The following is a 17,840-nucleotide window of genomic DNA, read 5'->3' on the forward strand; positions in this document are numbered from 1 at the left end:
AAGATCCCCAGCTTAAAGAACCTTAGTTACTCAGATAGGTTCAAAGAGCTGGCTCTATTTACTTAAGAGCAGCATAGTTTTGGAGGAGACCTGACAGAAGTATATAAAATAATGAAAGGATTGGAATGAGCACTGAGTGATAGATTATTTCAGTTTGACTGATTGGGGAGGACCAGGTGAGTTTGCAGTTAAGCTATGCAAAAGTAAGAATAGGCTGGATGTTGGGTAGTTTGTCTTTTCAAAGAGCCAGAACAGCACTACAGCTTCTTTCTCTGCTGTATGATTCTATGATTATTCTTCATTTTTAAAAATTCGTTCATGGAATGTGGGCGTCACTGGCTAGGCCAGCATTTATTTCCCATCCCTAATTGCCCTTGAGGAGATGGTGGTGAGCTGCCTTCTTAAACCGCTGCAGTCCATGTGGGGTAGGTACACCGACAGTGCTGTTAGGAAGGGATTTCCAGGATTTTGACCCAGTGACAGTGAAGGAACGGCGATAGAGTTCTAAATCAGGATGGTGTGTGGCTTGGAGGGAAACTTCCGGATGGTGGTGTTCCCATGCATCTGCTGCCCTTGTCCTTCGAGGTGGTAGAGGTCGCGGGTTTGGAAGGTGTTGTCGAAGGAGACTTGGTGCATTGCTGCAGTGCATCTTGTAAATGATACACATTGCTGCCACTGTGCGTCGGTGGTGGAGGGAATGAATGTTTGTAGATGGGGTGCCAATCAAGCGGGCTGCTTTGTACTGGATGGTGTTGAGCTTCTTGAGTGTTGTTGGAGCTGCACCCACCCAGGCAAGTGGCGAGTATTCCATCACACTCCTGACTCGTGCCTTGTAGATGGTGGACAGGCTTTGGGGAGTCAGGAGGTGAGTTATTTGCCGCAGGATTCCTAGCCTCTGACCTTCTCTTGTAGTCACGGTATTTATATGGCTAATCCAGGTCAGTGTCTAGTCAAAGGTACCCCCTAGGATGTTGATAGTGGGAGATTCAGCGATGGTAATGCCATTGAATGTCAAGGGGAGATGGGGAGATTCTCTCTTGTTGGAGATGGCCATTGCCTGGCACTTGTGTAGCGCGAATGTTACTTGCCACTTATCAGCCCAAGCCTCGATATTGTCCAGGTCTTGCTGCATTTCTACACGGACTGCTTCAGTATCTGAGCAGTCACGAATGGTGCTGAACATTATGCAATCATCAGTGAATGTCCCACTTCTGACCTTATGATTGAAGGAAGGTCATTGATGAAGCAGCTGAAGATGGTTGGGCTTAGGACACTACCCTGAGGAACTCCTGCAGTGATGTCCTGGAGCTCAGATGATTGACCTCCAACAATCACAACCATCTTCCTTTGCGCTAGGTATGACTCCAACCAGCGGAGAGTTTCCCTGATTCCCATTGACTTCAGTTTTGCTAAGGCTCCTTGATGCCATTCTCAGTCAAATGCTGCCTTGATGTCAAGAGCAGTCACTCTCACCTCACCTCTTGAGTTCAGCTCTTTTGACCATGTTTGAACCAAGGCTGTAATGAGGTCAGGAGCTGAGGGCCTGGCGGAACTCAAACTGAGCGTCACTGAGCAGGTTATTGCTAAGCAAGTGCCACTTGATAGCACTGTGGATGATACCTTCCATCATCTTACTGATGATTGAGAGTAGACTGATGGGGCAGTACTTGGCCGGGTTGGGCTTGTCCTGCTTTTTGTGTTGCAGGACATACCTGGGCAATTTTCCATATTGCCGGGTAGATGCCAGTGTTGTAACTACTGGAACAGCTTGGCTAGGGGCGCGGCAAGTTCTGGAGCACAGATCTTCAGTAATATAGCCGGAATGTTGTCAGGGCCATTGGCCTTTGAAGTATCCAGTGCCTCAGTCGTTTCTTGATATCAGTGGAGTGAATCGAATTGGCTGAAGACTGGCATCTGTGATGCTGGGGACTTCAGGAGGAGGCCGAGATGGATCATCCACTCGGCACTTCTGGCTGAAGATGGATGCAAATGCATTAGCCTTGTCTTTTGCACTGATGTGCTGGACTCCCCCATCATTGAGGATGGGGATATTTGTGGAGCCACCTCCTCCAGTTAGTTGTTTCATTGTCCACCACAATTCACAACTGGATGTAGCAGGACTGCAGAGCTTAGATCTGATCCGTTGGCTGTTGGATCGCTTAGCTCTGTCTATCACATTCTGCTTACGCAGTTTGGCACACAAGAAGTCCTGTGTTGTAGCTTCACCAGGTTGACATCTCATTTTGAGGTATGCCTGGTGCTGTTCCTGGCATGCCCTCCTGCACTCTTCATTGAACCAGGATTGGTCTCCTGGCTTGATGGTAATGGTAGAGTGGCGGATATGCCGGGCCATGAGGTTACAGATTGTGGTTGAGTACAATTCTGCTGCTGCTGATGGCCCACAGCACCTCATGGATGCCCAGTTTTGAGTTGCTAGATCTGTTTGAAATCTATCCCATTTAGCATAGTGGTAGTGCCACACAACACGATGGAGGGTATCCTCAATGTGAAGATGGGACTTTGTCTCCACAAGGACTGTGTGATGGTCACTCCTACCAATACTGTCATGGACAGATGCATCTGCACCAGGCAGACTGGTGAAGACAAGGTCAAGTATGTTTTTCCCTCTTGTTGATTCTCTCACCACCTGACGCAGATCCAGTCTAGCAGCTATATCCTTTAGAACTTGGCCAGTTCAGTCAGTAGTGGTGCTACTGAGCCACTCTTGGTGATGAACATTGAAGTCCCCCACCCAGAGTACATTGTGTGCCTTTGCCACCTTAAGTGCTTCCTCCAAGTGGTGTTCAACATGGAGGAGTACTGATTCATCAGCTGAGGGAGGGCAATAAGTGGTAATCAGCAGGAGGTTTCCTTGCCCATGGTTGACTTGATGCCATTAGACCTCATGGGGTCTGTAGTTGGTATTGAGAACTCCCAGGGCAACTCCCTCCCGACTGTATACCTCTGTGCCGCCACCTCTGCTGGGTCTGTCCTGCCGGTGGGACAGGACTTAACCGGGGATAGTGATGGCGGTGTCTGTGACATTGTCTGTAAGGTATGATTCGGTGAGTATGACTATGTCAAGTTGTTGCTTGACAAGTCTGTGGGACAGCTCTCCCAACTTTGGCACAAGCCCCCAGATGTTAGTAAGGAGGACGTTGCAGGGTCAACAGGGCTGGGTTTGCTATTGTCATTTACGAACATATGAATTAGGAGTAGGAGTAGGCGACTCGGCCTCTCGAGCCTGCTCCTCCATTCAATAAGTTCATGGTTTAACTGATTACTCCATATACCCATCCTACCCCCAATAACCTTTCACCTCCTTGCTTATCAAGAATCTATCCACCTCTGCCTTAAAAATATTCAAAGACTCTGCTTCCACTGCCTTTTGAGGAAGAGAGTTCCAATGTCTCATGACCCTCTGAGAGAGAAATTTTCCTCATCTCTGCCTTAAATGGGCAACCCCTTATTTTTAAACAGTGACCACTAGTTCTAGATTCTTCCACAAGGGGAAACATCCTTTCCACATCCACCCTGTCAAGGCCCCTCAGGATCTTATATGTTTCAATCAAGTCACCTCTTGCTATTCTAGATTCCAGTGGATAGAAGCCTAGCCTGTCCAATTTTTCCTCATAAGATAGCCTACCCATTCCAGATTTCTGGCGCTGAGGTCAATGGCAGGTGGTCTGTCTGGTTTCATTCCTTATTGACTTCGTAGCAGTTTGATATAACTGAGTGGCTTGCTGGGCCATTTCAGAGGGCATTTAAGAGTCAACCACATTGCTGTGGGTCTGGAGTCATATGTAGGCCAGACCAGGTAAGGACAGCAGACTTCCTTCCCTAAAGGACATTAGTGAATCAATGACAATGATTTCATGGCCATCATTAGACTAACTTTTTTCATTCCAGATTTATTAACTGAATTCAAATTCCACCTTCTGCCATGGTGGGATTCGAACCCATGTCCCCAGAGCAATACCTCAGGTCTCTGGGTTACTAGCCCAGTGACAATACCACTACACCACCGCCTCCCCCCTTCGCTCTTTCCTTATGTCCTCCTATTATTTTTCAATTTCTGCCTGTCTCCACTCTATTGCTCCTCAAATCCATTGTTTCTTTACCATTCCAACAATGCCTCCCCCCACTCCTTGGAGTCATCTCCCTCTTGTCAGAATCACAGTAATTACAGCAAAGAAGGTGGCCATTCATCCATTGTACTAGCTCTTCATCGAAGCATCTACTCTAATCCCATTTCCCTATCCTTTACCCTGTATTCTTTCATAGTCTTCCTTTTTAAATACTTATTTAAATCCCTTTGAAAGAGTCTTCTTCTTCTTAGGCAGTCCCTCGGGAATGAGAATGACTTTCTTCCACTCCAGGGTGTGGGTCCTTAGGTGATTGATTAGTCCAATTCTGGATCTGCACACTCTGCCACAGGTGGGGCAGGTGGTGTTTGGTGAGGCAAGTGAATGGGATGCTCGAATTTAAAGACTATCATTGTCTCAATATACCTTGTGGTACAGAATTCCATGTTCTAATATCCTTCTATGTGAAAATGTTGCTTCTAATTTCTCCCTTTGTTGTTCATCTGATAACCCTCATTCTCTACCTTCTTGCTACTGAGTCACCAACCAGTGGGAACAGTCTTTCACTATTTACACACCATAGGTCTTTCATAATATGCTTCAGAGAAAATGTGTTAAGTATCCTTCATAACCATTGTTCTTTCCACATGATTGCACAGCGCATCTCTCATAAAACCTTCAGGCAACTTGTCTATAACTGCCTTCAGGTTCATAGTTCTGACTTACTGTCTCATTTAAGTAAAAACATTGTGTGGGCCTCTCTTCAGTACATGGAACAATCCCCAAACTACTAAGTGAGCCCATTGCTGGACGAATACAGCACTCAGTTCCTTCCTATGGTGAATGCCATCAGGGCAAGCAGACTGATTGAGCTGAAGAGTCCTAAGCTGAGTAAGCATTAATTCTGCATCAACATTAACAATTCAATTTTAGTATCACATCTATTTCTCAATTAGAGCCTCACTAGTTACAGCCTTTGTCTTCTAGTGCACATTTTCTGGGACAGATCACTGGTCATTTTGAAGATTTTCGAGACCCATTAGGGCGGCACAGTGGCGCAGTGGTTAGCACCGCAGCCTCACAGCTCCAGGGACCCGGGTTCGATTCTGGGTACTGCCTGTGCGGAGTTTGCAAGTTCTCCCTGTGTCTGCGTGGGTTTCCTCCGGGTGCTCCGGTTTCCTCCCACATGCCAAAGACTTGCAGGTTGATAGGTTAATTGGCCATTATAAATTGCCCCTAGTATAGGTAGGTGGTAGGGAAATATATAGGGACAGGTGGGGATGTGGTAGGAATATGGGATTAGTGTAGGATTAGTATAAATGGGTGGTTGATGGTCGGCACAGACTCGGTGGGCCGAAGGGCCTGTTTCAGTGCTGTATCTCTAAACTAAACTAAAACTAAACATCCATACCTGTTATTGTTGGTACACTGTCCAGCTCCCCTCTGTCATGAGTGGAAGTCTGACCTCAGATATAAGCAGCTCTCCCTTTATCTCTGAGCAAAGACAGATAAAAGTGATGATATAATAACTCAGCTGCATCTTTGCCCAGGGGAATAATCGTTGGGGAAGCTAAAGGATGCCATGTGGTTACTAGGATTTGCAACAGTTCTTGTTAACTGGAACACTTCTTCCTCTGTAGCACTGCTCCACTCGCTTCAGTTTCAAGGCTGTGGGTGTGAGAGGCAGACTTACCGAATTTGTTCCCAGGATTTGCAATGCTGCTTTGTCAGACTCGAGAAGCTTGGCCACCATCTTGAGAAAGCTCTCCACGAATAAGTTGATGCTCTGGCAGTGACAGGCCATCAGGAGCTGGTCTAAAGCCTCCATTGCTATACACACATAACTGACAAGCAATCAAGCACAAAGCACCATTAGGAAAGAGGTGTGAGACACCACATAAACTTCCATGAATAACTGACAACTATTATTGTATCTATATCCTGTCCACCACCTTCAGCCTGAGAACATTCACAGTTAACATACTGTCTGCACTCTGATGAGGAAGCCCTGCCGGAGCACAATTTCCAGACAAGATGTACAAATTTTGATGGATTTTTTTCAAAACCTGCAATATCCTTCCTCCAGTTTTTGGTATGTATGATCTGCTGTCATGGGGCAATGCTGGCATGATCAGAACTAATAGTCATTCCTAATGCCTCTGGATTAGGGAAGAGAATCCAGGGAGGGTTGTCACTCTTGACCATGTTCTAGTGACTCCTGTTGGAAAGGTCACAGTAAGGATAAGGTGATCTCCACAGTCATGTTTGCTGCCAACACTCGCTATCCAGGTGTGTGACGCTACATTGTGCAGCCAGCGTCAGGAATCACTGCCTCAAATGGTGGAGAGGGCAAACATGGGCGGAAAACTAGAAACAGTAGAGTAAATTTGAAATTAATTGGATGAAAATCAGGAGAGTAGTGTAACAACCAAGCAATCTACTCAACTTGATTACCACCCTGCCACTAAACTCCAGTGTATTATTGTTTCAATGTTGGTGCTATGTAATGTCTTGGTCTCTGTAAATAATGCTCGACTCCACACAGGTCCCAGACAGCACAGATTAGTGTTTAATGAACAGCACTACACAGGTGCCCACCCCAGTACATGTAAAGCTGTGAATTGCAGGCCCTGCTTTTCCCATACCCGTAACGGTGCCTGGCCACATCTCTGCTTAGTCTCTCTGCAAGATATGCACCAATCCGGTCAAGCTTCTCCGGAGCAGACAACGCATAGAATGTCAACTTCTCCATGTTGGCTTTCACCAACCCATCCTGTAAACAATGAATACAGTGAATCAGCATTGAACTCAGTTCCTTACCATAGACACACAGTAAATCACTGCCAGACCCCCAATGCAGGAACCCAGAGAACTGCTGAAGCTGGGGCACAATGAGGGAAGAGGACTAACTTATGTGGGATGAGAGGGGATCTAGCCAGAGTAAAATGGAACCAAAGGCTGACAGGAAAAACTGGACTGGAACAATGGGTTATCTTTAAAGAGATGTTTCAGGTACAGGCTAGGTACATTCCAACAACAGCAAAAGATAAGGGAATCAAAGCCAGGGCTCCTTGTATGACCAGGGAGATAGAGAATATGATGAAACAAAAAAAGGTGTAAGATACATGTCAGGTGAATTCTTCAAGTGAGAACCAGGCCAAATACAATAAGTTGAGAGGGGAAGTGGAGAGGAAAATATGACTGGAAAAGAGAAAATATGAGAATAGAATGACAGTTAACATAAAAGGGAACCCAAAAATATTCTACCAGCATATAAATAGTAAGCGGGCAGTAAGAGTTGGGGTGGCACCAATTAGGGACAAAGAGGGTGATATATGCTAAGAGGTGCAAGGTAAGGCTAGAATACTTAATGAGTACTTTGTATCGGTGTTTACTACGGAAGTGGATAGTGACAAAATATCAGTAGAAGAGGAAATGGCTGAGGTAATGGATGGGGTGAAAATTGATAGGCAGGATGTACTGGAAAGGCTGACTACACTTAGAGTGGATAAATCGCCTGTCTTGCATCCCAGGGTGCTAATAGAATTGGGGATGGAGATAGCAGAAGAGCTTGCCATAATCTTTCAATCTTCCCCAGATATAGGGGAGGTGCCAGAGGATTAGAGAGTGGCAAATGTGACACTGTTATTCAAGATAGGGTGTAAGCACATTCCAAGTAATTACCGGCCAGTTAGGTTAACATCAGTGGTGGGTACGGTTTTAGAAACAATAATCAGGGAAAAATATCAACAGTCACTTGGAGAGGTTTGAGTTAATTAAGGAGAACCAGCATGGATTTGTAAAAGGGAGCTCATGCTTGAATAATCAAATTTAAATTTTTGATGAAGTAACAGAGAAGGTTGATGAAGGAAAAGCAATGGATGTTTGTTATGAACACTGGATTTTGTAGCACGATTATATTTTAAAATTGACTTTTAATGTAGTGCAAGATGGAGAGTTAGAGAAGACATGTGACTTCACATCATCTCTGCTTAAGGACAAGACAGGGATCATGGTTACCAGGACAACAAAGAACCCAGATCAAAGAAAAGCAAAAAGCAAGGTTGTAACACCTGAAGATCAATAGATTTCACCCTCCCGGACTTTCAGATCGTAAACAAGGAGCCAGTGGCTCTGAAAATGTATATACCAGTTACAATTGCTAAAACCTGGAACCAAGGGAAAGCCTGGGTGGCTCTGCTGTGGCCAGACTTCTGGGTTCTGCATATTGAAAAAGCAAATAACTCTTGACTTTTGATTTTTTGGATAAATTGCACAGGCTTGGGGAAGTCTGCAGGCTGTAAGGAAGACTGGGAAAACAAAGACCAGCGGTGGCAGCCTCAGGACAGAGAAAGGGAACACCTGCTCTCTGAACACTGACACAGCGACAGGCTGTGAAGACTTCAACCCAATTTGAAAGTTGTGGTTTGTGGATAAGAAAAGACCAACAGGATCACCATAGATCGCCTTATTCATGGATGTCCAGGTTGAAAGTGCAAGGAAGAAGTGAGTGGAGAGGAAATTGACTTTGAGGGAGACTGGGAGATTCAACCCATTGGAAACAGGAGGAGTTTGAGTCTTTTAGCTTTTTTTATTATTCATTCTTGGGATGTGGGCATCGCTGGCTAAGCCAGCTTTTATTGCCCATCCCTAATTGCCTTGATTTCCTGAATAGTTTGCAGTCAATCAAAAGACTCAAAAAGAAAATTTATGAATGTACTGATAGTTAGTCAGATGATTCATCACACCTGTGACTACTAGTTTCACAAGTAAATTGCATTCCACTCCATCACACATGCCAATCAGCTGAAAGACACGCAACTTTATTAAACTGTATATTTAAACTAGCACCTACTTGAACAATGCACCTGTGTTAGATGTTAAAAATTAATCACTCTCCAAGAGACAAAACAGGATGTACTGTTGAATAAAAAAAATTAATACAAGCAGATGCTTTAAAAGGGAAGAATAATAGGCAAAAATATATACCAATAGATAGGAAAGTACAAGACTAGAAATGTCTATTGTGCTCCTGGTCCCAGAATAAATATCTCACACACATGTACATTCACTAGATATTAGACACAATTTACAGACTGGTACATAGCTCAGCTGTGAAATGGCTATTCTGATTTTGAGAAGTTAGTATCCTGACAGAACTGTCATTCTACTGAGTCTATGATTTTAATAAAATAAAATAATAATAGCTGCAAGGATATCAATGAGGATTTTGTAATGTATAAATGTGGTGTGGGGTTTTCAAGTGTTTTTTAATAAGTAAAGGAAAAATACCTTCCTATGTAATTTGGAGTATTAGCTTCTTACAAGGTATTGTTTAGATAATAGTGATTTATTTTAGCTAAGTTGCGATAATAAAAGTCTTAAAACGTGAAATCTTGTCAGGTGTCCTAATGCTTGAATTGCAAAAGGTTAATGTGCAGATTCAGCATGTAATTAGGAAAGCTAATAGAATGTTATCGTTTATTGCGAGGGGATTTGAATACAAAAGTAGGGAGGTTATGCTTCAGTTATACAGAGCGTTGGTGAGACCACATCTGGAGTACTGTGTACAGTATTGGTCTCCTTATTTAAGGAGAGATGTAAACGCGTTGGAAGCAGTTCAGAGAAGGTTTACTAGATTAATACCTGCAATGGGCGGGTTGTCTTATGAGGAATGGTTGGACAGGCTAGGCTTGTATCTGCTGGAGTTTAGAAGAGTAAGAGGCAATTTGATTGAAACATATACGATCCTGCTGGGTCTTGACAGGATGGATGTGGAAAGGATGTCTCCTTTTGTGGGAGAATCTAGAACTAGCAGTCACTATTTAAAAATAAGGGGTCACCCATTTAAGACAGAGATGAGGAGAATTTTTTTATTTCAGAGGGTTGTGAGTCTTTGCAACTCTCTTTGTCACAAGGCAGTGGAAGAAGGATCTTTAAATATTTTTAAGGCAGAGGTAGAGAGATTCTCGATAAGCAAGGGGGTGAAAGGTTATCAGAGGTAGGCAGGCATGTGGATTTGAAGTTACAATCAGATCAGCCATGATCTCGTTGAATGGTGGAACAGGCTCGAAGGGCCGAGTGGCCTACTCTTGCTCTAATTCATATGTTTGTATGTCGGTAATTCCTTAAATTGGTCTAGGGTGTTCACATCTTGTGTTTAAAGTTAATGGTCTCACTGAGGTCATAGCCATGTTGTCTACATGGATATTAAGAAAGCTTTTGACAAAGTACCACATAAAAGATTGGTTTAACAAAATTGAGGCTCAGTGGGAGGGTTGTGAGAGTTTGGATGAAAAATTGGCTTAAGGACAGACCTTCCCTTTTCTACTTTCCCTCTCCCCCTTTCACTTGCTCAAAACCTACTACATTGCTAACTTTTGCCAGTTCTGATGAAAGGTCATGACCTGAAATGTTAACTTTGGTTTTCTCTCCACAGATGCTGCCTAACCTGCTGAGTATTTCCAGCATTTTCTGTTATTGAGAATGAAAAATGTTTTACAGACTGGAGGATGGTAGACTGGTGTTCCCCATTTCTCGGTGTTAGGACCACTGCTTTTTTGATATATACAAATGAGTATTACTGAAAATAGAGGCATTTTGTCAAAGCTTTTCTTCTTGCACTCATCAGGACAATCTGAAAGAATACCAATGTGAGGGAAACAACAAATTTATACTGTATGAGAAGAGAGTGCTGATTGGTTGGCAAATGGACTCTGATTGGTAGAGGCATTGCCATGGAGAATGCACCAGTTTATGGTGAGTGATAGTTAACTGCCAAGCTTTGTTTGAAATTTAAACAAGGCAGCTTGGCTCTGATTGGTCAAGGCATTGCCCTGAGGAATGAACCAGCAAATGGCTGTGACTTATTATGTTTACCTGAAACAGGTGCAATGTGTGTACATGTTCTTTTTGTCTGCAAAAAACAGGGCCCTGTGTATTAATATATGTAGCTTCCAATATGTGCAAATATGCTACACTGACCGATTGGCAATCTTAAATTGGTTGTCAGCTTAATTCTTAGCACACTGAGGATTATTTAGCAAATGTTGAGATTCTTATAGTTCCACGCGCTATAAGATTGGCCTTATCGGCAACCTCGTAAATTGGGCCCGAGCTCACCGTGCAAGCTTGATGCTGAAATAGGGCAAATCAAAGGCATACTGCATGACAATAGTTACCTTGATCAAATGATTTCTCGCTGCATATTGTGCAAGCTTATGAACGGGCCTAAAGCAATCATTTTCAGCCCTGAAAAGTGCCCAGTCTACCTCAGATTACCCTGGAAGGGTAATATATCCCAAACATTTCAGCTTTAGATAAGGTCCCACACGGGAGATTGGTTAAGAAGGTAAGAGCCCATGGGATCCAGGGCAATTTGGCAAATTGGATCCAAAATTGACTTAGTGGCAGGAGGCAGAGGGTGATGGTCGAGGGTTGTTTTTGCGATTGGAAGCCTGTGACCAGTGGTGTACTGCAGGGATCAGTGCTGGGACCCTTGCTGTTTGTAGTATACATCAATGATTTAGACGTGAATATAGGAGGTATGATCAGTAAGTTCGCAGATGACATGAAAATTGGTGGTGTCGTAAATAGTGAGGAGGAAAGCCTTAGATTACAGGACGATATATAGGGGCTGGTAAGATGGGCAGATCAGTGGCAAATGGAATTTAATCCTGAGAAGTGTGAGGTGATGCATTTTGGGAGGTCAAACAAGGCAAGGGACTGTACAATGGATGGTACTCTAGGAAGTACAGAGGGTCAGAGAGACCTTGGTGTACTTGTCCATAGATCACTGAAGGCAGCAGCACAGGTAGATAAGATGGTTAGGAAGGCATATGGGATACTTGCCTTTATTAGCCGAGGCATAGAATATAAGAGCAGGGAGGTTATGATGGAGCTGCATAAAACGCTGGTTAGAACACAGCTGGAGTACTGTGTACAGTTCTGGTCGCCACACTATAGGAAGGATGTGATTACACTGGAGAGGGAGCAGTGGAGATTCACCAGGATGTTGTCTGGGCTGGAGCATTTCAGCTATGAAGAGAGACTGAAAAGGCTAGGGTTGTTTTCCTTAGAGCAGAGAAGGCTGAGGGGGTACCTGAATGAGATATACAAAATTATGAGGGGCATTGATAGCTTAGATAGGAAGAAACTTTTTCCCTTAGCGGAGCATAAGGGGCATAGATTTAAGGTAAGAGGCAGCAGATTTAGAGAGGATTTGAGGAAAAACTTTTTACCCAGAGGGTGGTTGGAATCTGGAATGCACAGCCTGAAGAGATGGTAGAGGCAGGAACCCTCACAACATTTAAGAAGTATTTAGATGAGCACTTGAAACGCCATTGCATACAAGGTTACGGGCCAAGTGCTGGAAAATGGGATTAGAATAGTTAGGTGCTTAATGGCCGGCACAGACACGATGGGCCGAAGGGCCTGTTTCTGTGCTGTATAAGTCAATGACTCTATGACTCTATAACAGGTGAAGCTAGCTGTTTCACTCTGCTACTATGCAGTAGCAACGTGTGTTATTTTTGCCACTAACAGGATGCTGCCATCAAGCCAAAAAGACATTCTGCCTAGCACACAAATGAGTAAAGTGATATATATAGTGTCAGAATGAATTGAGTGACAAGGAGGAGAGTGTCAGAACGAACTGAGTGACCAGGAGGAGAGTGTCAGAATTTTTTAAATTTTTTATTCATGCATGGGATGTGGGCGTCGATGGCCAGGCCAGCATTTATTGCCCATCCCTAATTGCCCTTGAGAAGGTGGTGGTGAGCTGCCTTCTTGAACCGCTGCAGTCCATGTGGGGTAGGTACACCCACAGTGCTGTTGGGAAGGGAGTTCCAGGATTTTGACCCAGCGACAGTGAAGGAACGGCCGATATAGTTCCAAGTCAGGATGGTGTGTGACTTGGACAGGAACCCTGCAGGTGGTGGTGTTCCCATGCATTTGCCTTGTCCTTCTAGTTGGTAGAGGTCGCGGGTTTGAAAGGTGCCATCCAAGGAGCCTTGTTGCGTTACTGCAGTGCATCTTGTAGATGGTACACACTGTTGCCACTGTGCGTCAGTGGTGGAGTTAGTGAATATTTGTAGATGGGGTGTCAATCAAGCAGGCTGCTTTGTCCTGGATGGTGTCGAGCTTCTTGAGTGTTGATGGAGCTGCACCCATCCAGGCAAGTGGAGAATATTCCATCACACTCCTGACTTGTGCCTTGTAGATGGTGGACAGGCTTTGGGGAATCAGGAGGTGAGTTACCCGCCTCAGGATTCCTAGCCTCTGACCTGCTCTTGTAGCCACTGTATTTATATGGCTACTCCAGTTCAGTTTCTGGTCAATGGTACCCCCTAGGATGTTGATAGTGGGGGATTCAGCAATGGTAATGCCATTGAATGTCAAGGAGAGATGGTTAGATTCTCTCTTGTTGGAGATGGTCATTGCCTGGCACTTGTGTGGCGCGAATGTTACTTGCCACTTATCAGCCCAAGCCTGGATACTGTCCAGGTCTTGCTGCACTTCTACAGGGACTGCTTCAGTATCTGAGGAGTCACGAATGGTGCTGAACATTGTGCAGTCATCAGCGAACATCCCCACTTCTGACCTTATGATTGAAGGAAGGTCATTGATGAAGCAGCTGAAGATGGTTGGGCCTGGGACACTACCCTGAGGAACTCCTGCAGTGATGTCCTGGAACTGAGATGATTGACCTCCAACAACAAACAGCCATCTTCCTTTGCGCTAGGTATGACTCCAGCCAGTGGAGGGTTTTCCCCCTGATTCCCATTGACCTCAGTTTTGCCAGGGCTCCTTGATGCCATACTCGGGAAAATGCTAACTTGATGTCAAGGGCAGTCACTCTCACCTCACCTCTTGAGTTCAGCTGTTTTGTCCATGTTTGAACCAAGGCTGTAATGAGGTCAGGATCTGAGTGGCCCTGGCGAAACTCAAACTGGGCATCACTGAGCAGGTTATTGCTAAGCAAGTGCCGCTTGATGGCACTGTTGATGACACCTTCCATCACTTTACGGATGATTGAGAGTAGGATGATGAGGCGATAATTGGCTGGGTTGGACTTGTCCTGCTTTTTGTGTGCAGACATACCTGGGCAATTTTTCACATTGTAGGGTAGATACCAGTGTTGTAGCTGTACTGGAACAGCTTGGCTAGGGGTGCGGCAAGTTCTGGAGCACAGATCTTCAGTACTATTGCCGGAGTATTGTCAGGGTCCATAGCATCTGCAGTATCCAGTGCCTTCAGTCGTTTCTTGATATCATGTGGAATGAATCGAATTGGCTGAAGACTGGCATCTGTGATGCTGGGAACTTCAGGAGGAGGCCGAGATGGATCATCAACTCGGCACTTCTGGCTGAAGATTGTTGCAAATGCTTCATCCTTATCTTTCGCACTGATGTGCTGGGCTCCCCCATCATTGAGGATGGGGATATTTGTGGAGCCACCTGCTCCAGTTAGTTGTTTAATTGTGCACCACCATTCACAGCTGGATGTGGCAGGACTGCAGAGCTTAGATCTGATCCGTTGGTTATGAGATCGCTAAGCTCTGTCTTTCGCATGCTGCTTACGCAATTTGGCACGCAGATAGTCCTGTGTTGTAGCTCCACCAGGTTGACAACTCATTTTGAGGTATGCCTGGTGCTGCTCCTGGCATGCCCTCCTGCACTCTTCATTGAACCAGGGTTGGTCTCCTGGCTTGATGGTAATGGTAGTGTGGGGGATATGCCGGGCCATGAGGTTACAGATTGTAGTTGAGTACCATTCTGCTGCTGCTGATGGCCCACAGAGCCTCATGGATGCCCAGTTTTGCATTGCTAGATCTGTTCGAAATCTATCCCATTTAGCACGGTTGTAGTGCCACACAACACAAAGGAGGCTATCCTCAATATGAAGGCGGGACTTCATCTCCACAACAACTGTGCGGTAGTCACTCCTACCAATACTGTCATGGACAGATGCAGCTGCAGCAGGCAGATTGGTGAGCACGAGGTCAAGTATGTTTTCCCCTCTTGTTTGTTCCCTCACCACCTGCCGCATACCCAGTGACCAGGAGGAGTCAGCATGAACTGAATGACCAGGAGGAGAGTGTCAGAATGAACTGAGTGACCAGGAGGAGAGTGTCAGAAATAACTGAGCGACCAGGAGGAGAGTGTCAGCACAAACTGAGTGACCAGAAGGAGAGTGTCAGAATGAACTGAGTGACCAGGAGGAGAGTGTCAGAAATAACTGAGCGACCTGGAGGAGAGTGTCAGCACAAACTGAGTGACCAGAAGGTGAGTGTCAGAATGAACTGAGTGACCAGGAGGAGAGTGTCAGAATGAACTGAGTGACCAGGAGGAGAGTGTCAGCACGGACTGAGTGACCAGGAGGTGAGTGTCAGAATAAACTGAGTGACCAGGAGGAGAGTGTCAGAATGAACTGAGTGACCAGGAGGTGAGTGTCAGAAAGAACTGAGTGACCAGGAGGTGAGTGTCAGAATGAACTGAGTGACCAGGAGGAGAGTGTCAGCATGAATTGAGTGACCAGGAGGAGAGTGTCAGAAATAACTGAGTGACCAGGAGGAGAGTGTCAGCACAAACTGAGTGACCAGAAGGAGAGTGTCAGCACGAACTGAGTGACCAGGAGGAGAGTGTCAAAATGAACTGAGTGACCAGGAGGAGAGTGTCAGCACGGACTGAGTGACCAGGAGGTGAGTGTCAGAAAGAACTGTGTGACCAGGAGGTGAGTGTCAGAATGAACTGAGTGACCAGGAGGAGAGTGTCAGCACGGACTGAGTGTCCAGGAGGTGAGTGTCAGAAAGAACTGAGTGACCAGGAGGAGAGTGTCAGCACGGACTGAGTGACCAGGAGGTGATTGTCAGAAAGAACTGAGTGACCAGGAGGTGAGTGTCAGAAAGAACTGAGTGACCAGGAGGAGAGTGTCAGAAAGAACTGAGTGACCAGGAGGAGAGTATCAGCACGGACTGAGTGACCAGGAGGAGAGTGTCAGCACGGACTGAGTGACCAGGAGGTGAGTGTCAGAAAGAACTGAGTGACCAGGCGGTGAGTGTCAGAAAGAACTGAGTGACCAGGAGGAGAGTGTCAGAATGAACTGAGTGACCAGGAGGAGAGTGTCAGCACGGACTGAGTGACCAGGAGGTGAGTGTCAGAATGAACTGAGTGACCAGGAGGAGAGTGTCAGCACGGACTGAGTGTCCAGGAGGTGAGTGTCAGAATGAACTGAGTGACCAGGAGGAGAGTGTCAGCATGGACTGAGTGACCAGGAGGTGAGTGTCAGAAAGAACTGAGTGACCAGGAGGTGAGTGTCAGAAAGAACTGAGTGACCAGGAGGAGAGTGTCAGCACGGACTGAGTGACCAGGAGGTGAGTGTCAGAAAGAACTGAGTGACCAGGAGGTGAGTGTCAGAATGAACTGAGTGACCAGGAGGAGAGTGTCAGAATGAACTGAGTGACCAGGAGGAGAGTGTCAGAATGAACTGAGTGACCAGGAGGGGAATGTCAGCATGAACTGTGTATGAGGGAGCTGAGTGCCAGCATGTACTGGGTGGATTGAAGGGTGCCATCATGAATGTGAGAGCTGGAGAGTTTAGTGAGCTATTGAGACCACAAGGTCCCAGGAATGCGCTCTGCTCCGAGCAGCGTTAGCTGATGTCAGTCAGAGCAGTAGTTTGGGCCTTATACGATTGGCCTCAAAACTCCTGTCGAAGCAGACAAGTCTCAGCTCCCCTCCTCATTGGAAGTATGGATGAGGGCATGTGGGAGTACAGGATCGAGCTGCATTGAGAAATCCACACATTCGAACCCTTTGGACATGGCACCAGAGGGTGTCTGCTGCTGATTCAGGAAGGAGTTATGTTCCTTCTTTAGAGGGGAGAGTAATAAGGCCTAAAAAACAAAGCAAACGGTGTGAGTTTGCCAAGGAGATTACTGCAAATAGAAACCTTCACCCTGACACTCTTGGCACACTATTTGACCCGGTACTCCTCTGTATTATGTTCAAGTGGCTGTTACAGGAAAATGCATTCAGTGAGTGTTCTGCCTGCAGAGCCTAACCTGTTACTGACCACTCAATCTTACAAATCAATACTTTTAACAAAAGGGCAGCTGTTTACCTCAGAATCCTCAGGGAAGATGTTGTCCACTAATCTCTTGTACCGTGGACGCAGAGCTCCACAACAGCCACACACACCTGCGAGAAAGCACAAATATTTATGTTTCACTGACCCACTTCACCAGCTATCTGTGACTAAAATACTGCAGCAAAAACACAGCAGGTGAGGTATTTAGGGATTGTCTGTGGCAGTAATAACATACAGATAACATATAACAGAATAAAACCAGCAAGGAACCTACACAGTGACATTTGAACAGTGCAATGTCAGAATGATCCCAACAGCATCAGAAAGCACTGAAAACATTTCATCAACTCATCATTGCAACACATCAACCGTAGTTCAATAAATGGCAGACATAACTTTCCCTGTCCATTGATTTGTCACCCAGTAATAATGTCCCTCAGCATACACAGACTCCTAAACCTCAAGAGAATTCATCATTCTGAAACACAGGATTAAACCACTGCAGCCCACAAGCTCCAGAACATGGGACAATCCACAACTCCCAGCATCAGGACATGGACTAATCCATGACCCCCAGCTTCGGGTCATGGACCGATTCACCTGTTTGAGTTTGAAATGCAATATTGTACTAATGTGCCTCCTGGCTTGCCATAGTCATGTGATCTC

The 17,840-nt window shown here is 45.5% G+C and overlaps 1 protein-coding gene across 1 annotated transcript in view; it reads right to left on the bottom strand.

Annotated features, from left to right (window-relative positions):
• LOC137359987 (protein EFR3 homolog B-like) overlaps window positions 1–17,840 on the bottom strand; it is a 257,272-nt gene that overhangs the window by 198,928 nt on the left and 40,504 nt on the right. Inside the window, exons 2-4 of the mRNA XM_068025582.1 lie at window positions 17,208–17,284; window positions 6,731–6,858; window positions 5,779–5,929 (exon numbers count right to left, since the gene is read on the bottom strand). Coding sequence (XP_067881683.1) covers window positions 5,779–5,929; window positions 6,731–6,858; window positions 17,208–17,284 — 356 coding nt within the window. The remainder of the gene's footprint in view (window positions 1–5,778; window positions 5,930–6,730; window positions 6,859–17,207; window positions 17,285–17,840) is intronic.

This window comes from Heterodontus francisci, unplaced genomic scaffold (assembly GCF_036365525.1).
Source record: "Heterodontus francisci isolate sHetFra1 unplaced genomic scaffold, sHetFra1.hap1 HAP1_SCAFFOLD_410, whole genome shotgun sequence".
In the NCBI taxonomy this organism is placed as follows: Eukaryota; Metazoa; Chordata; class Chondrichthyes; order Heterodontiformes; family Heterodontidae; genus Heterodontus; species Heterodontus francisci.